Raw genomic sequence first — 26,851 nt, 5'->3', positions numbered from 1 at the left:
AAAATATGTGTATGGGCAAAAAGCAAACAAAAAACCCACTAATTTTTCACGGAGAATAAGGTCCTGTGTAGGGAGAATACAAGGGAATCTGAAAACAAATGAAGTCCGATTGCTCCATAGAAGGTCAGTGTCCAGGGGTGCCTGGGTGGCTCAGTCAGTTAAACATCCAACTACAGCTCAGGTCATGATCTTGCCATTCATGGGTTCGAGCCCTGCATCGGGCTCTGTGCTGATCAGTATCCAAAACTGCTGACACACACACACACACACACACACACACACACACACACACACAATACATACATGCATGCATACATCTGGATTTAGATTTAAAGCACAAAGTTGGTTCTGAAAGAATGGTAAGTTTTGGGAGAGGCAACATGAGAGAAGGCTCCCCAGAAGGGGAATTTGTTCAAATAAACAGAGAGGTGGAGGGTTATAAGGCATATTTAAGATATAAGGAGATCACCAGTAAATCAGGGATGAGCTTTGTTGGTAAGTAGGGGGAAAAGACTGCAAATATAATGGGAGTTCTCAAATCTCAGCTAACACGTTTGAATTTTAACCTGATAATAAAGAGAACATTGAAAGTTTGAAGCAAAAATTTAGACCATAAAAATAGGGTTTTTTTAAGTTCATTTATTTATGTGGAGAGAGAGGGAGAGAAGGTGAGTGGGGGAGTGGCAGAGGGAGACGGAGAAAGACTCCCAAGCAGGCTCTGCGCTGTCAGCACAGAGCCCCAGGTGACGTTTCCATCTCATGAACTGCGAGATCATGATCTGAGCTGAAATCAAGAGTCAGATGTTTAACCAACTGAGCCGCCCAGGAGTCCCGACCATAAAAATAGTTTTAAAAGGAGGGGCACCTGGGTGGCTCAGTCGGTTAAGTGTCTAACTTCAGCTTGGGTCATGATCTTGCATTTCGTGGGTTCAAGCCCCTCATCAGGCTCTGTGCTGCCAGCTCAGAACCTGGAGCCTATCTTCGGATTCTTTGTCTCTGTCCCTCTCGTGCTTTCTCTCTCTCTCTCTCTCTCTCAAAAAAAAAAAAAAAAAAAAACAAAAAAAACATAAAAAAATAGTTTTAAAAGGATCTTTGGTCATAGAAAAAAGTCGTTTTTCTTTCTTATTGAGTGCTAATCAAGGAACATGAGGGGAGGAAAAGTACTGAACCATTTTACTTACTGAGTTCTGGAATTTTGATTTCACTAGGCTCAGGAACAGCTTCAAGCAGAGGTGCTAAGGTATAAAGCCAAAATTGAAGATCTGGAAGCGACTCTGGCTCAAAAAGGGCAGGTAGGCATTTGATGGCTAGCACTCCTGCAGATGCAGACAATCTAATCTGACCTTCCTCTAGACCACCCTTTGCATGGGCCGCACCCAGGACACAGCTTGGCTCTCCACAGTGACCTTTCTCACACTGTGTCAGAATGTTCAACTCTGTGTTTCTGTCCCTGGTGTTTTTCTGGCCAGAGTGTGAGCCCAGCTACAACAACGAATGAGGCTGGGCAAGAGAGGGAATGCCAGAGGAAGCGGAGCGCTGTACAAATAGCCTAGAGTGGTCACAAGCTGCTAAGACAAAGACCCGCCCCTCAAGCTGCATTCTTTGCCTCTCTGCTACATTTATGGTTTTGCATTTTAATGTTTTCCATCCATATGTATCTAGCCTGTGTGCATTCTGACCCTTTTCACTTTTTGCCTGTGTGGTCACTTCTGAGTCCCCGGAAGGCTGGTCCTGGATTATTCAGACTGAATAAGTTAGAGATAGTGAGTGACAATGAAGAGGGGGTTCAATTTTCCTGGCAACTTTGGCCCCAATGTTCTTGAATGAGGAGCTGACGGGGGTGGGTGTCATTTACCAGCCATCAGCAGGCCAACAAACTGGGTGAGAGAAGACAGCTCTGGCAAAGTGGTTTGACACAGGCTCTTTCGTGCCACTCTGAAATGCTGACTACACGGTATTCTTTGTCAAACAGGATTCACACTGGGTAGAAGATAAACAACTTTTCATTAAGAGAAACCAGGAGCTTTTAGAAAAGGTATGTTGGGCGCAACACCCTAGTGGGGCAGAGGAGAAAATGATGAGAGATCCAGGAGCAGCAGGGGGTCCTCTCAGGAGTGGCACAGGGGCTCGGGGGAGGGGAGGCTTTCCCGGCGCTGCACTCTCCTCCGCTGCGTGCTCAACTGCATCCCTGTCACCACCATCGCCATCACTTAGTGGCACGTGTGCATGGCTCTGCGCTGGCGTTGTGCCGACTTGAGAGGATGTGATCCCTGAAGCCTATTGATTTGTTAACTATATATATATATATATATATATATATATATATATATATATATATACTGTGTAGGTACTGTACATCTATATGTATATATATGCACACACCCACACGTGCACACATCCTATGTGGTTGTCCATCTACAAAAAACACACTGTGATTAGGACTTGTTATTTTGTGCAAGGCAGTGACAGAATATAACTCCAAGAACATGCTGCACCCTAGCATAGACTGTGTTCTCACTCTTAATCATTTTGCTAATCTTGGCTATTTATATACATATATATATGCATATATATATGCGCATATATATATATATATATATATATACTTTTTTTAAATAAAGAACTTTTTAAAAGATGCATCCAAGGTACAAAACAGCATGTCCAGGAAGTTGTTCAACAAATCAAGATGCAAAAGCATGGTTTAGGCCTAGTACATACAATTAATTCAATTATCTGAACACAGGCTTTTGATTGGGGCAGTGAAATACAACAGAGATCATTTTAACTTCAAAGGTGGTTCTTTCCATCAGTATTCACCTTCCATAAGTCCAGTGAAAAGATTACTAAGTAACTTTAAATTATTCTTGAAAAAAAAAACAGAATTTGAAAGCCCATTTGAATAAGGGAAATAATTCTGTTGGTTCATCCAAAGGTTATGTAGAAATTACTTTAGGATTTTTTCTGCCAATATTCACTAGCCGTGGCAAGTTGAAAATTAACCACAACACTCTTGGAAGAATGCAAAGGGAAAGAAGATGCTTGTCCTCCCTCCCCTCTGATCTAGCAGTCCTTACCCTACCTCACTTTCTGAATGAGGAGAAACAGAGCAGATGGATAAAAGGCGGGTGGGTATTCCAGGATCAAGAACTGGTACTCTCAGAGAGGTGAGGGGTCCCTGTAAAGAAGCTTCATCACACATCGGCCCTGGTCTCTGAATTGCAACCCAGGATCCACTGACCTAATTGCTAGTGCTATCCACCAGAATCAAACATCTCCTCAAATATCCCATCTCTGATCCAAATTCAAGATTCTAGGTAGTAGAATCTCTTTTTGTGATCTAAGTCAACTTCTAGTAGTCTCAGAGATGCCCAGTAGTAAGTGTTACTACACTTCTTTATCACCTAAAAAATAATTCTCATTATGTCTTCTGTCTGATTCCATTTGGTCTTAATTTCTTGGGCTACAAGGAGAATTTGAGGGGCTCAAGCTTCTAAGAGTAAAAGAAAACCAAAAATGATAATAAAGCTAAACATCCTACTTCAAGTGTGTATACTTGGGGAAGTAAGATTCATCCTATGATAAAAAGCCCCTGGGTTTTTGTTTCTAAGTTCAAGATTTTAAATAGTTACTGTGCCTAAGGGTCCACCCACACAGCTTAAATATCAAAGGCAGCCCCGAACCTATTACAGATCACGAAAATTTTCTGAGCCCTTGTAGATATGGGCCTGTCTTACAGGGTGAGGCGTATTTTACACAACTAACTTAATTCTATGCTTCATCAGGTTATAGACGTCGTATAGGAAAACAGAGGGAAAAGGTGTAACTTCTAAATGGGTAAACAAAAGAAGCCTCTTCTGGTAGGGGATATTAGAGTTCCGTGTTCAAGGAAGAATAGGATTTCCTCACATAGGAAAGGAAATGGGGGGGAGCCTCTTTTAGGCAGAGAGATGAGCAAAGATATAGCTCCTGGCATAATCAGTCCATAGGGTAGATAGGAATTTCTAGATTCTTATGTGTGATCACATGTGAGAGAGAGAGAGTGTGTGTGTGTGTGTGTGTGTGTGTGTGTGTGTGTGTGTGTCTAGAGATGACAGAATATTTAAGCCTGGAAAGCTAGGTGTTTGAATTCCATATTGACAAGTTTGGCTTTATTTTATGGGTAACTGGAACCCCTCAAAGTTTTGTATATGATCAGAGCTATTTAGGTAAAATTTCTCCAACCGTTTGTAACTCCAGAAACAAGAGATGTCATTGTCCATGATTTACCCCATTAAATTTAGTCTCAGGACACTGTCCCTGACCCACAGCAAGAGCCTAATGAGTACTCGCAGATTCACTACTCACAGGGTTCCCAGACGTTGTCAGTGAATGCGTGTCATCTTGTCTCATTTTCCTCCATGACACAAAAAACTCAACCAAAGGATAACTAGGAGGAAAGCCTAAGACTTCTTTTGCTCACATCTCATTGGGATTTTTTTTTTCATGGTCTAGATGATTTATTCACCACATAAACGAGTGCTCTCCATGCTTGCTTTGCTAAGCTGTAGACGGTGTTTGCAATGTTCACCTAACTTGAGGATTTACTTTATTAGATAGAAAAACAGGAGGCAGAAAATCACCGGTTGCAACAAGAACTACAGGATGCCCGAGACCAGAATGAGCTGCTGGAGTTTCGAAACCTAGAGCTAGAAGTAAGGCAATGATGATAATAATGATAATAGAAATACTCTTAACAGTTAACATGCACTGAACACATTGTGTGTGGGAGGTGCTGAATTAAGCATTTCTGATGCGTACTCTCCTTGGACCTCAACGACCATAATCAGGATTTTATAGATGAGGCAACCAAGGTTAAACAACTTGCCCAAGACCTGTGACTATAAGTGGTGAAACACCGACGCAAGTCAGAATTGTCTGCTCAGAGACTGTACTTTTCAACACTATTGCCTTTAAGAACAAGACTAATGAATAAATTTTAAATAATTTAAATAATAGATATCAAACTTCATCAATATTTCATTGCTTCTCAATAATCATTTCCATCCTTCATTGAATTCTGACTCATAAAAATGTTACCTCAAGAACAGTATTTCAGACTGGTATATACAAAAATGTTTTAGACACTTGAATTTGTGAGTAAACTTTTAAATCTATAACGTACTTATGAAAAAGGCCAAAAAACAAGGTAACTTGTTTAAGGAAATACCTTGGCTGACCTGGCCAAATTTCTGTCTTTTTTATTTTTTTTTTTAAGTAAAACATAATAAAATCAGATTTTTATTTTATCACACAGAATCTGGCCTAGTGGGGTGCCTGTCTGGTTCAGTCAGTAGACCACGTGACTCTTGATGTCAGGACATGAGTTCAAGCCCCATGTTGGGTATAGACATTACTTATAAAAATAATCTGAAACACACACACACACACACACACACACACACAAAACCTGACTTCTTTTGGGTGTCTGGGTGGCTCCATCAGAAGAACGTGTGACTCTTGATCTCGAGGTCATGAGCTCTAGCCCCACATTGGGGATAGAGATTACTTAAATATATATTTTTTTAAAAAAAGAATCTGGCATAGGGTCTGGTTGAATGTATGTTGGTATGTAAAAGGTAAGAAATTTCCCATTTGATAGCTCTGTTATTTTGCCAGCAGCTTCTTTTTGAGATTTTTTCAAATTAGATTTGGATAGAGTTAGTGGTTGGTGCTCCTCCGTGAAGAAATGTTAAGTCATCTTTGGTAGCCCACATATCTTAATCATAAAGCTTGAGTAGATTGAATATGCAAAAGGCTATTAGCTGCCATGAAACTTCATGGTCAAAAGACCATTCTCTGTGACACCTGAAAGCTCTAAATATTCATGTAGTTTAAATTGGAACTTCACTTCCTACATTTCTCTGATCAAAAAACTTTCAAGACTGAATGACACTATAAATTCTTCTACCATACTTCTTAGTTGATTTATCTCTTCTTTTCCATTAAATTTAAGCATGAACATCTTAAGTTCAATTTTTTTTTTTGCACAATGACATTGATAAACTGAAACAGTATAAAGAGAGAACACAGACAACTGGTTTAGCATTTGATCAGTTGTTGCTTTTTGTTTTTTAATTCCCATATACTTTTCACTGTATTTCAAGGAAAGAGAGAGACGATCCCCTCCATTTAATCTACAAATTCACCCATTCTCAGATGGTGTGAGTGCTCTACAGATCTACTGTATGAAAGAAGGTGTCAAGGTAGGCAGACACTCAATTTTTTATGTTTGTAGAAAGTGGAAAAACTGGGAACTGGAAAAGGGGAGGTTGTTCATGACTTGTTTTTCAGTCACTGGATGTCATTTTGATACAAACTATGTAGATATTGAAAATAGCTGCACCTAGGGCTGCCTGGCTGACTCAGTCAGTAGAGTGTGCTACCCTCGATCTTCGGGGTCATGAGTCTGAGCCCCACATTGCATGTGCAGCTTACTTAAAATAATTTTTTTGATTTATTAAAAAGATGTGTGACAGATATATGAATGGTTCATAGAAAACACAATAAACCATGATTATTTAGAACACAATAGCATAAGGAATGATGCAAATTCAGATATTAAGATAATTAACCTTCATTATCTAGGGGAGATACTAAATAAATTCCATACTTCAAGAAACACATTTCAAGGATACCAGATAAAAAAGTGTTTGTCGAGTCCCTTTGTTGTGCTGTTCTAAGTGCTGTGGGATTCATAATCTTGGAATTTGGTGCTGGAAGGGACCTTGAAATCATCTGGTCCACCCTCTCTTTTGATATGTTTCATCTAGGGAAGATTTGTCTTTTGGAAGGATTTATGATTTGTAACATTGTTCATTTAGATAAAATGTAATTTTATCTTTAGGGATATCGGAATACATTTTAAACATTAAGGTTGAATGGAGGTGGCTCCATCTCCTGGAAAATATATTATCCCTTCAATGTAATGAGATCACATGGTGAATATCTATCCCAGAGGGAAAGCTGGGATGCCTCCCGCTATTCCTGGTCTCTCCTTGACCTTGTGCATGGCACTTCCTGCTCCCACCCCAAGCTGCCAGATAATACCTGCTTTCATTGCTTTCTCTCTACCTATGAGATTGAGCTAGACCTCCCCCTTCCTGGTGGAAGGAAAGGATATACCGCTATCTGAATGTGAGTAAGAGGAGAAAGTGGTACTAACGCAGTAAAAAGTGGGAGGAAAATTAGGCAGTAAAATTGTGTTTCCTTGTTTTCCATCCTGAACCTCTTTCATGGTGTTTAAATTTCTGGCCTTCCTGGGCTGCACAAAAATTTGTAAACCAGAGCCATGTTTTTGTTTTGTTTTGTTTTGTTTTGTTTTTTATTCAGCTCTAATTAAATGAAAAGTACTTTACTTTGTCTTTTCCTTAGATGCTTTTTCTTAGATATATCACAAACAAGCTAAGCCAGTGGATGTAATTTATATTCAGGGAAATTTTTTCAAATGGAGTTCGGCTACTTCAAACTGTCTCAAGAAATATAGTTAAAATGAGCTGTTTTTCACAGCATGAAATTAATGCTAAAAGATGGAATGTGCTGTATTTTTTTCTATGTGGCAGTCAAAATCTCAACCAGGTTAGAATTCCATTAATTAAAATGAAATTGGTTGATTATATTTATTACCTGTTAGTTTTCTTTATACCTAAAATTTATTGCAATTGAAAAGAAAATGGCAATTATCAGGAAAAAAATTAATGAAATAATTCCAAGTCCTTATTATAAACTAGACTCTTTGATATAGAATCTCTTATCCTCAAGATCAGGAGATATTTTGCAGCTGGTGAATTTGAGAATGAGCCATTAAGTAGTTTTCCCAGGTTCACGCAACTTGCAAGAAGCAGAGTGGAAACATAAAGCCACATGTACCTGATTGAAAACAACCCAAGGAAGTACAGGTCTTAAAATGTCTTCTCAGACTTAAGGGTCAGGCACTGATAGAATGCTAAACCGCATTTGTGTCTTTAACTTGAATGTATCTCCTTGATATTGCAGGATGTGAACATCCCTGATCTCATAAAGCAGCTTGATATCTTGGGTGATAATGGGGTAAGTAATGAATTGATTAAGGGCAGTAAAGATACGAATTTGCCCAATGAGAAGCAAGAAATATTTGCCAGTCATGTAAAATAATAGCGAGTGAGATACCATGTTCTCTTAAGGATGTGGCTCATGGAAGAGAACCAGTCATGGTTTATCAAACAAGTTTGTTGAGGGGTTCTAAGGATCTCTGGAAGGTAGTGGCAGAAATGGAAACTGGTAAAGTCCTTTTCTTCGCTGGCTGGTTTCAGGTTTGAATGCCGACCACATCTGCAGTGATTAAAGCTAATTACCTTCTCACTGTTGCTTAGAGCCATCCGGCGTGAAATTAATCAGTCATGCAGTTGCAAATGTTGCTAAATACTAGGGTTGGTGGCAGCCCCATAAAAATGGACCAGGAAACTATAATCTCTTTTCTTTCTAAAAACACCTTCCAGGCAGGGTCAAGGCATATTAATTCAGTGGGAGGACCATTCATTGAGATACTAGATGAATGATGCATATGCAGGTTGAAAGAGTCACACCATTTTTTTTTTTTTGCCTTGAAAAATTATCAAAGGAGAGAACAGAATCAATTAAATCACATCAAACGACTGTGAAACAAAATCAAGTCCGTTTTAGAGATATAAAAAATCACATTTAATGTACTTTTTACACGTTTTGAATGAACATTTTGTTAAGAATTGTTACCAAGTGAAATAGAACAGTTGTTAACCTTCATGCATGCATAGGCAAGAGTATCTATAACAGGCAGTTAGGCAGTATTTTCTGATAGTGTAAATATTGTGTCTTCAGCTTATTTTCTCTTTTCTCTCTCTCTCTCTCTCTCTCTCTCTCTCTCTCTCTCTCTCTCTTTCTCTCTGTCTTTTTCTTTTTGACAGAACTTAAGAAATGAAGAACAAGTGGCCATAATTCAGGCCAGCACTGTGCTGTCCCTGGCAGAAAAGGTAATACATCATACTAACATTCAGATCATCTCAGTGTCTGGCTTAACCCCTAAAGACTAGAGTAGAGTTGAAGGACATTTTCTTTGCACATGACTTTGTGTTATTGAGTACCTAATAAATGTCTTTTTTTCAAGGTGATGCAACCCCAATAGAATGGGAACACACTAAAGAAAAGTTTGATTTGGGGTGGGTGGATAATTCTTGCTTTGTAGTCTCTTAAAAAAATGTATTTCTTACAAAATGGAAAACTTTCTGGATTGTATTATCCACACAGTCCCTCCCAAGCTGGGAAACCAGTAGAGGTTTTTGTTGAGAGATGGTAAACTAGAGAGCCTGGCTCTTTTTATGGGCTTTTCCCTGGGTGTGCATATAGCAGTTGTTCCCAGATGATTCTGTAACCTGGCGGTGGTTCATGGCTATACGATTCAGAAAGTCCAACCTGGGGACTGTCAGCTGAGCAACACTGAGTGTGTGCTCTGGCCCCCTTGTGTCTTAACCTGGTAAATGGCAGGAAGAGAGGAGGAAAGAGCCAATCGGAGAAGCCTGAGAAGTGGCTGTGTTCAGGGTGCCTTGAGAATCAGCACATACTTGAAGAGGGAAGGGCTGCTATAAAATAAAAGATTACTTAAAAATTATTAAAATAATCCCTTTTTTGGATACTGATTCAGGGAAACCAAGGTGGGGGGGGGGGGAAGACATTTTGCTGACACCTGGGGAGATTTTAGTATGGACCAGGTATCAGATAACAAAAGGAATTATATACATGTGAAATAGTACCTGGTATTTGTTTTTTAAAAAACTTAGTTCCCTTGCAATTTAATTACAGACCCTTCACTTTCCCTCTCCACAACACATTAATAACCTTGCATTGTCCCTAACATAAGGTCCAGAATCTAGAACTTGCCAAGAGGGTCCCTAGGTCTGGCTCTTGCCTGCTTCTCCAAGATCCCACTCGTTTCTTTGGTCCCTAGCTGAGGGCCAGCCATATACAAATCCTTTCGGTGTCCCAGTCTTCTCTGTCTCTGTTTCTCTGTCTCTTTCTCCATCTCTATCAGTATTTCCATCCCTTGGTCCTTAGGCTGTTCTGTTTGCCTAGAAGTTACTTTCTTCTTCCTTTTCTCCCTTTGTGTGCCTCAATCTTAACCATTAGACATCCCCATACATGGGTAGCCTTCTTCTTCTCCCAAGCCCTGTTAGGTATTTTTTTCTCTGTATTTCCACAGTGACCTGTGCATCTGCTACTATGGCTTTTAACAACTGTAATGTGGCTGCTTGTTTTTTGTTGTTGTTATATGCCCCACAACTACCTACCACTAGACGTTAAACTCCATGAGGGCAACTATGGTATGTGTTTATTCCACTTTGTTTCCCTAGTTCTTCACAACAGTCCAGCACATCTAACAGGTGATCAGCAAGTATTTACTGAGGGAGTGAATAAGTGACTTTGTGAATGTCCACAGGACAGTGTTCCAATGCCACGCTGATGAAGAAAATATAGTTTGTACTCCCATATCTGCTACATTTATTTGGCAGCAATAGCCAGTGTTGCATTCTATTGGACTCATGAAGGGCTACAATTCTTTATTGAAAGAAAAGTCACCTTAATTTAGGGATATCAAGAAAACTTGGGCCAATTTCTGTAAAAGGCAAGGACTAGGATGTGAAGGAAAGATTAGGGAAATGGAAAAGAAAATAGGAATAGGCTGGGGCGCCTGGGTGGCTCAGTTGGTTAAGCATCCAACTTCGGCTCAGGTCAGGATCTCGAGGTCCATAAGTTTGAGCTCCACGTCGGGCTCTGTGCTGACAGCTCAGACCCTGGAGCCTGCTTCGGATTCTGTGTCTCCCTCTCTCTGCCCCTCCCCCACTCATGTGCACGCGTGCGCACGGGCGCTCTCTTTCTCTCTCAAAAATAAATAAACATTAAAAAAAAGAAAGTAGGAATAGGAAAAAGTAAAGGAAAAATGGGTCTGTGTGCCTCACATTTACTTAGATTGATGGAAATTTTCTTCCATTCCCTGCCCTGTGTGCATGCGATGCAACTTGAACTTAACCATAATTAACACTTGCATAGTGCTTTGTTTGTACCTGGCACTTCTCTTGATACTACTGTTATAGATGAGGAATCTGAAGCACAGAGAAGGCAGGTAACTGCCCTAGTCACACAGCTAGAAAATGATGGGGTCAGGATTCACACTCAAGCAGTCTGTTCCCGGAGTCCATGATCTTCTTCTCCACTGCACCACAATTCCCCTCAAGTATTCTATTGAAAGCAGGAAGTGCCCTTTACAGAGCCTGTAGGAGCTGATCTATTAGCCCTTCAGCGAATTAGTTCGCACCTCCACATACCTCCTTTGCAAGACCGGTGTGAGGGGTTCACTTGAACATTTAGAGTGATGACAGTGTGCTTAGCACTGAAGGGAGTGAAGAACCAAATGCACAAGATGCAAACCTGTCCTTAGAGCGCTCATAGTCTGTGCAGTTCACAAGTTAGTGTCGCCTCCTACTTTTGGGATTTACAGATGAACGTGTCTATCTCCAAGTAATTCTAAATGTCAGCCTTGAACTTTTGAATACCACAACCTTGGATAGCATTCTGCTGTCTAGGAGTATACTTGATAACCAGAGATTGAACATAGACAAATTTCCAACAAGGAAATCCTATTGTGACTTTGTGTTAATAAGAGTAAGAGCAGTAACCTTAAGTGAGAACATGTTGTAGGCCAGGTACTGCACAAATGTCATTGTTCTCCCAACCATCCTAAATTTATCCACTGTTTTCATTCTACACATGAGGAAACTGAGGTGTGGGCTATTCAGTAACTTGTGTCAAGCTTCACAAGTCAGAAGGGCTACAAGTCAACACACAAGTCTGTATCTGAAGCCCATGACTGAACTGCTTTAATTTACTATACTTAAAAATACGGTTTCTCAATGATAAATGGGCAGTAAGTAAAAGGCAGCATTTTAATAAAGCTTGATGGTCTGCACTTGCAGAGACTACCCATGATTTCGGATGGAAATCTGTTTCATGGGGAGGCCACGTGTATGTACAAGAACTGAGAGAGTAGGTCCTCAGTCTCCCTGTGCATTTATTCTTTCCCCACATTTCTTATAGCTAAGAGGCTGTTGGACACGGTGTCGCCTTGTGAATGTCAGGCTATAGTACATAGAAAAAATGCTCGGGGCACCTGGGTGGCTCAGTCGGTTAAGCATCCGACTTTGGCTCAGGTCATGATCTCATGGTTTGTGAGTTCAAGCCATGCATCAGGCTCCTTCCTGGAGTCTGCTTTGGATTCTGTGTCTCCCTCTCTCTCTGTCCCTCCCCTGCTCATGCTGTTTCTCTTTCTCAAAAATAAATATTTAAAAAAAATGCTCAGTGCACCACATAATTTATCACAGATAAACTGAAATGAAATCACTAGTATTGAGGCAAATTCCTAACAGTGTAGATGTATAAAAATAAATGTTGGGGTGCCTGGGTGGCTCAGTCATTTGAGCATATGACTCGATATCAGCTCAGGTCATGATCCCAAGGTGGTGGGATCAAGCCACGAATCGGGCTCTGCACTGAGGATACAGACTGCTTAAGATTCTCTTTCTCCTTGGGGCATCTGGGTGGCTCAGTTGGTTGAGCGTCTGACTTCGGCTCAGGTCACGGTCTCACCATTCACAAGTTCAAGCCCCATGTCAGGCTCTGTGCTGACAGCTCGGAGCCTGGAGCCTGCTGTGGAGTCTGTGTCTCCCTCTCTCTCTGCCCATCCCCTGCTCAATGCTCTGTCTCTATCTCTCAAAAATGAATAAATGTTAAAAAAAATTTATATTAAAAAAAAAGATTCTCTTTCTCCTTCTGCCCTTCTCCCCTGCTCACATGCTTTCATCTCTCTAAAATGAATGGATGAATGTTAACCGAGAACTAGATTTATTGTGTACCCAGTACATGCAGTACATTGTGCATAGTGTCTTCCATTAATTACATCCTGTAATTCTTCAAATTATTAACCCTATTTCACAGAAAAGAAAGTTAAAGCTTAGAGAAATCAGATAACCTTTCAAGGCCACACAGCCATGAAAATCCTGGATTGGGATTAGACCCAGGGTAGTCTGCCTATAGAACCCCCACAATTATTACGCCCAGTTGCCTCCCTACAGGATAAGCTGATGTTTAACTTGGGAGAGACATGTTATAATATGTTCTATTAAGCAATATATGTGGTAAGCTTATTACTCAAAATCTTATTATTCAATCTTATTATTCAAAATCTTATTCAAAATCTGATTTTACTCAGGGTGTTGATCAATGTTAACGTCAGTGCCATATAACAGGATGATATATTCTAAGTGTTAGGAAAGGTAAGTTTTTTAATGTGATTTAAAATGCCTCCACTCAACAAAAATGATTCTTCAACACTTAGCTGTAATCAGTTTCATACACTGAAAAATGGCCATTTCTCCAGTCTCACCTGGCCTTCTTACTTTCATTATGTTTCCCCCAACCACGAAGAATTGGATATCTCTTCTGCTTGGAACTTGCCCGTCATTTTTGCCTAATCATGTTTGACTCAAAATCGTCAGACTCTAACGCAGTTGTCTTTTCCAAGAAAGCCTCCTATGATGTGTTCTAATGAGCGCAAAAAACATGTTGGTCTTACTCACCATAGAAGCCCTTGTACCTAGTGCAGTGCCTGACACATGGTCGACATCAGTGAATGCGTTTGTTGAGTGAGTGAATGAATGAATGAGTGAATAACTCTATTTCCTGAACTAAGAGATAAAACGCACCGAGTTTCCACTTCAGTTCTCTGAGAAAAAAGAGGAAGAGACAAAGCAACTTAGTAGACTGCACCATATACACCATGTTAAGCAGTGATGTCAGACATTTTTGTTTACTCCTCGTTTACTCCTTAGTGGATCCAGCAAATCGAAGGAGCGGAGGCTGCCCTGCACCAGAAAATGATGGAATTGGAAAGTGACATGGTGAGTCCAAAGATGAGGCATCATAAAAATGACAAAAAATAGGACACCTGGGTGGCTCAGTGCTTAAGCATCGGACTTTAGTTCAGGTCATGATCTCACACTTTGTAAGTTGGAACCCCGAATCAGGTGAGCACACGCCCCATTTAGGGTGAGCTCGTGTCCTGCTTCACGTGAGCTTGAGCCCCACCTCAGGTGAGCCCCAGTTCTTTCTCTCTTGGCCCCTCATGGGATTCTCTCTCTCTGCCCCTCAATCACTTGCACCCTCTCTCTCAAAAAAAAAATTTTTTTTAATGAAGAAAAATAGTCAAGGCAAATGGAAAACAACTGTTTTCTACCAGTTTCGTTGGCACCAATGAAAGTTTGCAGCTTCGCATTATTTGGTGGACAGACTGGGGAATGAAATTCCTGAAAGTATCCCACAATTTCAAGTTATATTCTTCAAAGATATGTTGTATTTTTACAATATTTCTAAAACTAATGCTGAATAAAATTCAACTAGGTGATTTCTTTCTTAAGCTAAATAATTTTTCCACCATGTATAGTCAGAGTAAAAATTACAGAAATGATGAGTATAACTATGATTTTAAAAATCTCCAAGCCAGTTTGTGCCCATTAAGATGACCACTATCAAAAACAAAACAAAACAGAAAATAACAAGTGTTTGTGGGAACATGGAGAAATTGGAACCTATGCGTTGTTGTTAGGAACATAAAATGATGTGTAGCTGCTAATGAAAATAGTACGGTGTGGTTGCTCAAAATATTCAAAATAGAATTATCGTATAATCCAGCAATACCACTTTTGGGAATATGCCCAAGATAATTGAAGGTAGGTTTTCAGAGAAATGTTTGTACACCCATGCTCACAGCAGCATTATTCACCATAGCTTAAATGTGGAAGCAACCCAAGAGTCTATCACTGGATGAATGGATAGCAAAATGTGGTCTGTACGTACAATGAATATTATAAAAGCTTTAGAAAGGAAGGAAATTTGGGGCGCCTGGGTGGCTCAGTCGGTTGAGCGTCCGACTTCGGCTCAGGTCATGATCTCGCGGTCTGAGGGTTTGAGCCCCGTGTCAGAGTCTGTGCTGACAGTTCAGAGCCTGGAGCTACTTCAGATTCTGTGTCTCCCTCTCTCTCTGCCCCTCCCCTGCTTGCGCTGTGTCTCTCTCTCTCTGTCTCTCTCTCTCTCCTCTCTCAAAAATAAACATTAAAAAAACTTTTAGAAAGGAAGGAAATTCTAATATATGATATAATGTGGATGAACCTTGAGGATATTATGCAAAGTGAAATAAACCAATCGCAAAAAGACAAATAATGTATGATTCCACTTACGTAAGTATCTAGAGTAGTCAGACTAATAGAAAGTACGAACAATGGCCGTTAGGAGTGAAGACGAAGAGAAAATGAGTTGTCATTTAATGGATATGGTTTCACTTTTGCAAAATGAAAAGCATTCTGGAGATTGGCTGCTTAACTGTGTAAATATACTTAACCCTACTGAATTGTACACTTAAAAATGGTTAAGAGTAATTTTGTGTGTTTTACCGTAATTAAATATTTCTTTAAATCCCTAAGCACAGGAATTGTTCATTATAACTTACAGGAATACATAGGATTTTATAACTGTACTGTCATTATTATTATTACTACTGAAAAACAGGTAGTGATTCCTATCAGGTTAGGGAATCCTATAACAAGAATAACTTGCAGGGTGCCTGGGTGGCTCGGTTGGTTAAGCGTCTTGATTTTGGCTCGGGTCATGATCTCACTCTTTTGTGAATTTGAGCCCCACATTGGGCTCTGTGCTGACCACACGGTCAGCTGAACCTACTTGGGATTCTCCCCCTTTCTCCGTCCTTCCCCCCACTCATACTGTCTCTGTCTCAAAATAAATAAACTTAAAAAAAAAAAAAGCCTCACTGTCACTACTTGTAAAGTGGGGGTAAAATATCAGCCTGGAGTATTGTATGGAGCTGCTATGACATTCAAAGGAGGTAAAAAGTGTGCAGAGCTTTCAAAGTGATGAAGTTTGCTCTGTCAGATGATTTTATGATTTCATTGAAATATGGAGCAAAATGAATTCTGTGACAGAACACCAATATTAAATGTTTTTCTTATTTTTCATTAATATTGTACTACAGTATTGGTAGCCTTGAGAGATGTAAAATGGACAGTACAGTTCAAAGTTTTAGCTATGAAACCAACGGAGGAGTCAAATACAGAAAAAATAGAGAGACAGCATAAGTGGGAAGGGGGGCAGAGAGAGGAGACAGAGGATCCAAAACGGGCTCCACGCTGACAGGCTGACAGCAGTGAGCCTGATGCAGGGGTCGAACTCACAAACGAGGTCTTGATCTGAGCGGAAGTTGGATGCTCAACCGACTGAGCCACCCAGGTGCCCAATGAGATATATATATACTTTTAATGTTTATTTATTTTTGAGAGAGTATAGAGTGCAGGTAGGGGAGGGGCAGAGAGAGAAAGGGAGACACAGAAGCCAAAACAGGCTCCAGGCTATCAGCACAGAGCCTGACGCAGGGCTTGAGCTCATGAACCTTGATCCCGAAGTTGGACCCTGAACTGACTGAGCCACCCAAGTGCCCCACAAAGTTATATTTTTAAATGCTGTTGGAAAGATGCTTGCAATGTGAGACCAGGCATGCAGACATTGGGGACAAGCAAGGGAACTTCAGATTTCGGTCTCAGCTCGTACTGGTTTTGTGGCAGAAGCAGAAGCCCATTCATGAAGTGACATCGTGGGTGGAATAGCTGCCATCCCCCCACATCATTATCCATCTTTGTGTTTGCTAATTGTGCGAGATAATTTTGAATCATTTTTTATTATACAACTGTACATATTACATTTCAAAACATTCTTACAAAAATAGACTCTCACAATATATTTGCACAGATATAGTTATTAGTAACCCTGTCCTTAACCACGCGCTCTTGGACTGGCATAAAAATCCTTGAAAGCATTCCATGTGGTGGATTGTTCATGATATCTTGTATACTTCTTTCCATTGATTTTCACATTCTCTGTGTGAGACTATGAAAGTTGAACTATTTTCCTAACAGAATCTATAACCCTATAAATGCTAGTGACTGGTCTTGTTGGAGAGTTAGAGGAAACATTCATCAATACCATTTATATACCGCTTTCTAGTAAACTAAGTTCTTTTCTCTTTATCATTCTCTTCATCTTTTATCATGTAAGCTCATATCGCTTTGTCTTTTCTCTTTATCCTTTTTATAGGAACAATTCTGCAAAATAAAAGGCTATTTGGAGGAAGAACTAGATTACAGAAAACAAGCTCTCGACCAAGCATATATGGTAGGTACAGCAAGCACTCAGGACACCCAGAGTTCACAGTCCTGTGCTGTGGAATGAAGCATCATGGTTCACTTGTCCCGCCATGTTCTTGAATAGACCACAACATGCAAGCTCATTTATTCAGTGGTTTCCAGTTCTGGTTATAGAATAAATACATCCCTACCTATTTCCCGTTATATTACTCTTATAATATGTAATGCATACTTAATTATGCTTCATATAAAAAAATTAAGTGTCTGTTACAAAATACTTTAACGAGAGACAGGTTGGATGGTACTGTAGATGAAAGAGAAATTTTATTAAATCTAACTCTTTGGGAGCCTCACGTAGTGAGAGAAGAGTAGAGCATTTAATGTCTGCTGTGTATATTTTTCCTTCACATATTTCTCACAACAACCCTCTGGGGTGCAGGTAATATGATCATTCCTGTATTACATATGAGGAAATGAAGGCTTGGAGAGTGAAAGAACTCTGCCCGAGAGAGCAAGCACGTAGTGCTCAGTTCTGACTCCAGACCCTGTGGCCTTCTCTACCGTAATCCAGCCACAGTAAGTGAGGCTGTTCGGGAGATGGGTTGTACCTTTTCTCCCCCACAGAAGGCTGTGTGGACTGAGGACCCCATTTGATTCATTCCCCATGACAGATTCATAACACATAATTCCTAATACGGGACAACAGCTTGCATTTCTTCTCTCCATATACTGCCCCACCCCCTCAACCATTAATTCACAGTAATGACTCAAGAGAAAAAGACCAAACTTAAAAGGGGAACATTTCAAGGAGTTGCTGGTAGAGGTTTTTATAATGCTTTCCTGGAAGCAGCCTGAGTCACTTTGGGGATAAGAATGAAGCACTTAGCTCCTGCTTGTAACAGAGATGAATTAGTATTCTTCTCCAAAATGAGTAAGAGATTCTGAGCACTGCTTGATGGGGAAAGGAGAAAAATGAGAGTTGGTCACCAGAGAATAAAGAAGGAAGCACTTTCTCCCCTCCCTTCCTACCCTTTTATCCTTGCCTTCTTTACCTACACATGGTCAGGTTCAGGTGCTTATGTGTCCCATGAGCAAGTACTCATTCAGACACATGTCATGTTAAAAAGATGAGATCTGTTCAGTCGAGTACAAGAGCTAGGAACTTGGAAACAAGAGCTAGGAAAATACTCTGTACCAAGGCATGACCCTTCACCTCTGTCAAAGTCACAGGAGGTAAGATTGTAGATTTTGGTGACTATAACTGAAGCATGTTTAAAAAACAAAACAAAACAAAACTGGAATATAAGGATATAAGGATTCTTCATCCAAAACAGTGAAGACTCAAGGAGGCATTTTATAGCTAAAGCAGCTTTAAATGTCAGAATATTAAAAAAACAAACCAATTCCAAAGACTCCAGAGCATTTTCAGATCATGTCTCCTAATTTGTATTTTAAGTTAGGGAGGCTGTAAAGCCATCTTCAAGTTCGTATGTGTGTCATGTGGAAGAGAGGTGGCATTTTGTGTGTGAAATAGATCCCCAACTTAGTATTCCAACTTAGACCACTTTTCAGTGCTTATTTCTAAACGTACAGCCACCATGATAGATGTCTACATATCTGAAGGGCTGTCAGATGGAAGAGAGCACAAATCTGTTCTCAGCTACATTTGAGAATAGAAGAATATACAATTTTTATAACAAAGTAAGGACTTACTAAAAATGAAAGGTGTGTGAAATGGACAGGATCCCAAGAAAAAGAACAGATGCCCCATCATCAGAGAAGTTCAGGTATTGTCAGCTCGATGACTCACGGAGTCTTACAAAGGGGATTATCAAAACGGTAGTGTGGCTGGATAAGCTTTGAGATTGATTTTAGTGCTATGATCCCGTAAGACTCCAGTAATACATAACTCTCCTCTCCCCCACACGCAAGTGTCTCCATTCACATACCACCAGAAATGCTAAGTTCCAAAGTTAGACTTTTCTAATTCTGTTTGCCAGAGAATCCAGGAACTAGAAGCTACTTTGTACAATGCTCTGCAGCAAGAAACCGTTATCAAGTTTGGTGAATTATTAAGTGAAAAACAGCAAGAAGAGCTGAGGACAGCGGTAGAAAAGTTACGGCGCCAGATGCTGAGGAAGAGCAGAGAGTATGACTGTCAGATTCTTCAGGAGCGAATGGAGCTCTTACAGCAAGCCCATCAGGTGAGGACGGAGCCACTGCATCTCTGTAGGGTTGGTACTAAGCAAATGGGACTTAGTACTAAGTACGTGGTATGGAGTGTGGGTGAGAGAAGCCCAGGAGCTGTACACCATCTTCGGAGAGTAAGATACAGAACTCTTGTTGGCCAACTAGACTCAGAGACAGGATGACAGTTTGGTAATGATTCAGTCTTGAGAAAATTGGCATTCCAGAAGCATTGCCTACTGTTACTATTCGGGGAGCTGTTTTGTCATGAAATACCCTTTGGGTCTCCTGGAGCCTGATTAGCTCCCTTATGCAGGGAAGCAAGACTCTCCCCAGGACAGAAATACTGCTTCCTCCTGTTACTCATCCCAGTCCATAATCTAGCCTGATCAGATCATCTGAATAGGGTAAAAGAGAACAAGGGCCTTTTTCTTTATTCCCAGAACAAACAGCAACAACAACAAAGCCTGGAAGCTGCCGCTTACTTACTGGTATTTGCTATGTCAGGAACTAAACTAAGGGCTCTGCTTACATCATTGCATTTAATCTTCACAGTAGCCCACTAAGGTAAGTATTCTTATTATCCCATTGAGGAGATAATGATACTGAAGACATGAGTGCTTAAGTCATTTGCCCAAGGTGACACAGATAGCGAGCACCAGAGCCAGTATCTACTCAGGTGTGCATAACTGAAGGCCAGTGCGTATAACCATTGTGCTACCCTCTCCTACGCAACTTGAGTCCTCTCTGATTGATGTGACCCATCTAGACCAGGAAGGCTCTGGAGACACTCAATATTCATTTATAGCCAAAATTCTTAATTCCATCTCTTAGTTCATGTCTTAGCTTGACAGGTGAGGACTAAGGCTCTGGTCAAAAAGCAGATTCCAAAAGAATTACAAAGTTGATAGTGCCAGTAGGATTTGGTACTTAGAAGCTAGGATAAGCAACTGATACACAATCCAGATGGACAATACAAGAAGTAAGAGTTGTGTGGTCTTTAGAGATCAAGGTGGGTGGAAAAGGAACAGGTTATTTTATGACACCCATAAGAACGGTTTATGGGGAACATGACACTTAGCACACTTCCTCCATAGTTTTGTGAATCTTTATAATCGAACAGATTATCTGAGTTAACAGGGAACTAAGAGTGGTGAAGCCTTTTGTCCCAGAGATGGTGAACACATGCATGTTTGTTTCAGTGCGCTTTCAGGTTCCATCATAAAGTTCTGGGTTTTGATCCTGGAATGTTTTTCAGCCCTTTAATGATAGACCCCATGGCCTCATTAGTTGTGGGAATAAAAGTGCCCTCTGCATAATTTTTTTATACTGCAATGGCATTTAGTTAATTTCAACAAATCAGCAGTTGTGCTATGGAACCACAAAAGTGTTTATTTAAAAAAAAAAATTTTAATGTTTATTTATTTTTGAGAGAGAGAGAGGGAGACACAGAATCTGAAGCAGTCTCCAGGCTCTTAGCTGTCAGCACAGAGCCCAATGCGGGGCTCCTACTCGTGAGTTGTGAGATCATGACCTGAGCCAAAGTCGGACGTTTAACTGATTGAGTCACCCAGGTGCCCCAAAAGTATTTATTTTTAAGATGGGCAAAGAGTTATCTAAATTTATTTATGATTAAAACCTTGTCATTTTTTTGAGTCTCTAACCAAGCCAAACCTGAAAGACATGTTTTGTTTGCTTTAAGCTATCCAGTGAGAGGTACATTACATTTCTAAGCCTCAGAGATTTCCATTGAAATTTTCTATCTCCCAAACAAATGTTCATTAGAAAATGCCTTTTCTAATTATTTCTTACTCTTTGTCTCCCCTTATAATCAGTAGATTTAAGAGAATTATTCCAGAAGGTATTGTCCAGGTTTTGTCATGTATAAGCTATGTGATCCAGTTAAATCCTAGAGCCTATCAGTAACTATTTATTGGACATTTCTGTTTGAATGTTTCACAGTGAACTCATATGAAACACATCTAAGTGTGCATTTTTATTCTTTCCCCTTCTCTCCCCATCTGCCTGTTTTCGTCAGTAGAATTACCATATCCCAAAGCACTCAGGCTGGAAACCCTGGAGTCTTCTTTGTCCTTTATCTCCAATCATTAATATAGCACTACATCCAATTAGTATTTCTCCTGAAATGTTTCTGAAGCTGGTCTATTTTGTCCACACTTGTAACTTGAGGCAGAGGCAGGACCTTTCAATCCTGCAACAGCTCCCAGATGCTGCCAGATGTCCTCTGATATAACCTGACTCCGTCATCTAGGCATTTATTCAGTCACATATTTAAATGCACTTCCCAGTCTTTGGATACCATTTCAGACATAGAGAACTCACATGGACTCTGCTTTTACAAAGCATAGGACTTATTGATGGAGACAAAGGAGGTTAACACAAAGAAAAAAAATTACGTTTGGTATCTCTTGACAAGTGGCATAAAAAAAAGTCATATGCAGGATGCCACGGGGATTGGTGGAGAGGACTTCCTGCCCTCTCTGTAGTTCATCATGCATATCACTACACATTCTTTCACCTTTCCTCATGGTACATTCTTCCTCAAAGCCTCCATGATCTCAATTTGCAGTTGGGTCTAGGCCTATGCAGCTCTCTCCAGGTCCTTCATTAGCTGGCTACCCCTTCTCTGAAAACCTGATCTGAGACAATCTCCAGAGTATACTGTCCTCTCTCCTCATGCAGAACTCTTCCTGGTACCGCTTAAGTCATGACTCCCTCCTCTAAGCCTTTGTTGGCACGACCACTCACCATAAAATGCCCTTCGTGTCTGCTGCATTTATCTAAATGTTCTCATTTTTCCAGTCGCAGCTTAAGATCCACCTCCTTTAGGATGTTCCCCTGATAATAATGGACTGCATACTACTGAAAAAAAATCTGTACTTCATATCCTGTTACACATTGTTTCAAAACCATATTTGAAAGCCTGCTTGTGCCAGGAATATTATGGTGGACAGAGACCTAAAGGTCACTGCTCTCGTCTGTCCTACCCATGAAAAGGGTCAAAGCAACAACACAAATTAGCAATGAACAAGGCAATTTCAGAGAGTGTCAATAAATGCTACGAAGAAAAGTATACAATGTGTGTGTGTGTTCGGGAGTAGGATTCTCCACGTTAGACTGGCTAGGCAGATCAGGCATCTTTGAAGATGTCTAAAACCCAAGGGACCAGCCACACAAAGATCTTGGCAAAGTGCCCCAGAAGATAGGGACAACAGAGTCTAAGTCTCTATTGTGGGAACATTTGGAATAGTTAAGGAACAGAGAGAAGGCCATAAAAATGGAGCACGTAGAGCCAAGGTGAAGTGGATGTGAAGTGAAGTTGGAGCGGGAAGAAAAGGCTAAATCACACCGGGCCTTGAAGGAGTTTGGGTTCTATTCTGAGTGCAGCCTGGCTGCCTCTCCCTTATTCTTATGCTTGTTCCTCTCCGCCTTAAACTCAGGGCCTGCCCTGATTATTCCACATGTCAGGAGTACACACAGCTGCTGTAGATGGATGTACTAAATTAGAAACAGAAAGAACTAGCAGTAAGCTCTCACCCCAGTCCTGATGCAGACAACAGTGACTTGGTGTACTGATTAGCAGGACAGGTAAGATAGAAAGGGGTCTCTTTTGGACCTGAGAAGGTTCCCCCTTGGTTGGGGTGGCAAGTGAATGGGAAAGGAAAGAAATAGAGCATGCAGCACACGACTGTAGCATAAATAACTCATGTAGTTAACAGGCATAGGCAACTTCCTTGTGCTGAATGCTGTCCTACTTACTAGAGATTGGTGATGAAGTTACAATGGCGTTGCCATCGTTTACCTTTTCTACTTAATTTGTTTCTCCCTGTGTTTTAGACTCCATCTCCCCATCTGATTCCAATGGTTCTTTGGGACCAAAAATGGACTGGTGTCTGTATTCTCCATTATATCCAGCATAGTCCTGACCTTTGTAAGAAGTTGCTCAACAAACATGCACTTGGTGGCCAAGTAGACACTGTAGTAATCTCTAGTAATCCCACATGTCCATGATTGTGTTGAGATAACACTTGCCTCCACATTCAGTAGACATATAAAGGAATTACCTGTACACTCAAGGTGGAAATGTCTAGCAAATTTATTCTTTTATTGTGTAGCTTTGGTGCCTGAGCAGCACTGTGGAAATATACACAAGCACGCACGTCACTCCCGTGTACACACACCATTAGCTTCCAGGCCCGTTCTCTTACCCATCATTCATTGTCCTATAATTTCACGGTCAGCCTTGATAGTCTCTCTGACCCAAACACCTCATCCTCTCCTGCACAAACCTCAGTCCCTTCCCTTTAGAACACATTCCTCAGTCTTCTCATTCCCTACGTTTGGTCAGATGATTCTTTTTCTGTTTTTTATATATTTTGGTTTTTGTTTATATATTTTGGTTTTTATATATTTTGAGAAAGAGAGGGTGAGAGAGAGCATGCACATGTGTGTGTGAGCGGGAGAGGGGCAGAGAGAGAATCCCAAGCAGGCTCCACACTGTCAACACAGAGCCTAATGTGGGGCTCAAACTCCCAAACCATGACTTCATGACCTAAGCCGAAATCAAGAGTGGGATGTTCAACCAACTGAACCACACAGGCACCCTGGTCAGATGATTCTCTATGGTAGGGGGCTGTCCTGTGTATCATCCTGGGCTCTGCCTATTAGATGCTAATTACAACCCCCACCCTAGGTGTGATTATTGACCACATGTGATTAAAAAATGTCCAGATAGTCAGATAGTGATGATGGTTGCATAACTTTGTGAATATTCTAAAACCACTGAATTATATACCTCAGATTAAATTAAATAACTTTAAGAGATATCCAGACATTGCCAAAGCTCCCCTGGGGGGCAGAGTCATCCTCTGTTGAGAACTACTGTTTCAGAGTAGGGAGATATGATTTTCAAGTTCAAGTATTTGTTCTAGCTTCCTCTTCTTCACATATTGCATTATAAAAACCTCTTTTTTCTATATTATTACCACATTTAGCTTCCACTGTTTTCTTCTCAGACTCCTGTTCTCATTTTCTGATTATTCCCAAGAGAGGCATTAAATAACAAACTTACACTGTATAACCATGTGCCATGAACATAAAAGGCCTTTAGTTGCCTAGAAATTTGAAGATTATTTTTCACTTGCAAATAATTATGTAATGTTGATTTCAAATCTGCACTTTTTAAATCACTGGAATTTTGTTACACAGTTGACAGGTGAGTTCAAAGATAGTTCTGGAATTATTTTGTCCTTAGGATTCCTTATGCTTTTTGCTATGTTTAGTTTTCTCCTAACTTAATCAGTTGTCTCTTTGGAATTTTTGCCCAAGTCTTATCTCTACTTTGTTTTATGAGAATTGGCAAATCCTGTTTTATGAGGAAATTCTACCCTGAAGCAGAGATGAAACATGGTTGGAAAGGAAGGGTAGCAAAAAACAAGGGGACTGTTTGCATTTGTGTATGTATATCACCACTAGCCATTTTTTACAGTGGTAATCAACAACCAAAAATCCCAATCCCAATGGCTCCAACACAGTTAGTTTCATGCTCGCTAGTTCCAGGACATAGTGCTGTCTCGATGAGCAGGTGGTACTCCTGCGTCTCCTACTCACGTTCCACTGGCCAAATAGGCCTCACGGCCAAGCCCGAGGACGCTGGGGTGAGAACGTTACCTCCCTCCCAGAGATAGGTCTGTAGAGACAGGTGCATAGACAGGGGTAGCAAATTTAAAAACATATGTAATCAATGCCGTGCTTTTGCATGACAAGTATGGGTAATCCAACCGTCTTCTGGGTGTGGGAAAACGTATATGTGATGCTTCCAGCTGTGAGTACTAATGTTAATGTTTTCGTAGCAAGTTTCGTGTTTTAGGTTGACGAACAGTCTTCTTGTTAACACCCACTAACTCTTTCTCTTTTTTCCTTTGTTCAGAGAATTCGTGACTTAGAAGATAAAACAGACATCCAGAAAAGACAGATAAAGGACTTAGAAGAAAAGGTATGTGTTAAATTCAGTGTGAATTTCAGTCTTTAACTTTCAGACCAGAAAATAATAGGAGTTTCATTCACCGCATTGTGTTTCTTCTGTTACTGTGTATCTTGCTGAGGCAGGTGTTGTTACAGTCAATATAAACTTCACCTCCAGTCAGTCACCAGCATTCCAGAAAAGGTTCTGTCTTCAGCAACCTAACCTGGACATGTTTGCCTTTTGTGTTGATTCCTGTTTTTTGCTATGGGTGTTTTCTTTCCTCACTTCCCCTTTCTTATCTTCATTTCCTTTCCAGAAATTTCTCATGAGTTTTGTGCCTCTACTTTGCTCTTTCTTTTCAAAATATTTTTGGTCCCTTTTTGAAAAAAAAAAAAAAATCATTCCTGTTACTATTGATAAAAAGCCCTTTCTTCCTTGTGCTGCAGTGTCCCCTCCACAGTAAGTCCAGAAACTTAGGTTGACACGTGATGATGAAGCCCTCATGTCACTTCCCCCAGTGGCCTGAAAGCCTCCTCAGAGTCAGCCAACACTTTCAGGGGAAAGCATAATAGTCCTGAAAGACTGCATTTGGGAATGTACACGGTGGGGGGACGGGAGAGGGCTCACACAGGAGTGCTGAACAAGCTGCAGTGAGGCCAACAATCTTAACACAACAACAGTGACCCTGCCGTGATGCCGGGGAGCATCGTGCTGAGGAACACAGCAAGGATCGCAAAAGGCTTTGCCTAGAGTTCCCATCTGAATTCCTGTGATGCCAAAGAATATGGCTATTTTGCTGCATCTTCCTTGGGCACCCAAGAAGAAAATAGCAAACCATCTGCTGCTTCTGAGACAACGGTCAGGATTTTCTTCCTCCCAAATTGCTTCTGCAGCTGCCCATACATGGGAGATCAGAGGGAGCTGGTCGGGGCCAGGAGCCAGACCATCAGCAGCCTGGATTCTTACGTCGGCTGGGTCTTCACATACTTACTTGACCTTGGGTATGTGACCGAGACTTGTGTCTAAGCCTTATCGATAAAATGGGGATGATAGAGCTTGTCCTCATCTCCTCTCGTGGGTTCTGCAAGGAACAAACAGGGCCACTTATGTGAAAATTACGAAACACTGAGAGTGTTGGATTAAAAAGTATAATTTTTAAAATTTCCAGACATAAAGTACACATCCTCTGCAAAATTTTAAATTTGAATGGTCCTCATTTCAGAAGTGTGCTGCCTAGCTCTGTGGGACTGAATGAGGCAAAGGTGAAGTGCAGTAAGCCAAGGACTGAGTCTGACTTCCCAGTGTTTGGCAAGAAGACCCACAGAAGGTGGGAACTGTTTCCAGCTTCTCCAGTTGTCAACGCACATGCCTG

The 26,851-nt window shown here is 40.7% G+C and overlaps 1 protein-coding gene across 4 annotated transcripts in view; it reads left to right on the top strand.

The window, feature by feature from the left end:
* The window catches only part of JAKMIP2 (janus kinase and microtubule interacting protein 2), a 178,685-nt gene that overhangs the window by 136,496 nt on the left and 15,338 nt on the right, over nt 1-26,851 (top strand). For 3 of the 4 annotated variants that reach the window (XM_045493068.1, XM_045493059.1, XM_045493050.1), the window contains exons 11-20: nt 1,209-1,292; nt 1,973-2,035; nt 4,593-4,691; nt 6,144-6,242; nt 8,032-8,085; nt 8,958-9,023; nt 13,929-13,997; nt 17,257-17,334; nt 19,307-19,510; nt 25,444-25,509. In XM_045493068.1, coding sequence (XP_045349024.1) covers nt 1,209-1,292; nt 1,973-2,035; nt 4,593-4,691; nt 6,144-6,242; nt 8,032-8,085; nt 8,958-9,023; nt 13,929-13,997; nt 17,257-17,334; nt 19,307-19,510; nt 25,444-25,509 — 882 coding nt within the window. The remainder of the gene's footprint in view (nt 1-1,208; nt 1,293-1,972; nt 2,036-4,592; nt 4,692-6,143; nt 6,243-8,031; nt 8,086-8,957; nt 9,024-13,928; nt 13,998-17,256; nt 17,335-19,306; nt 19,511-25,443; nt 25,510-26,851) is intronic. The other variant, XM_045493077.1, reaches the window with a different exon arrangement.

Source organism: Leopardus geoffroyi, chromosome A1, assembly GCF_018350155.1.
Source record: "Leopardus geoffroyi isolate Oge1 chromosome A1, O.geoffroyi_Oge1_pat1.0, whole genome shotgun sequence".
Classification (NCBI taxonomy): Eukaryota; Metazoa; Chordata; class Mammalia; order Carnivora; family Felidae; genus Leopardus; species Leopardus geoffroyi.
This window is presented reverse-complemented; position numbering and strand designations above follow the sequence as displayed.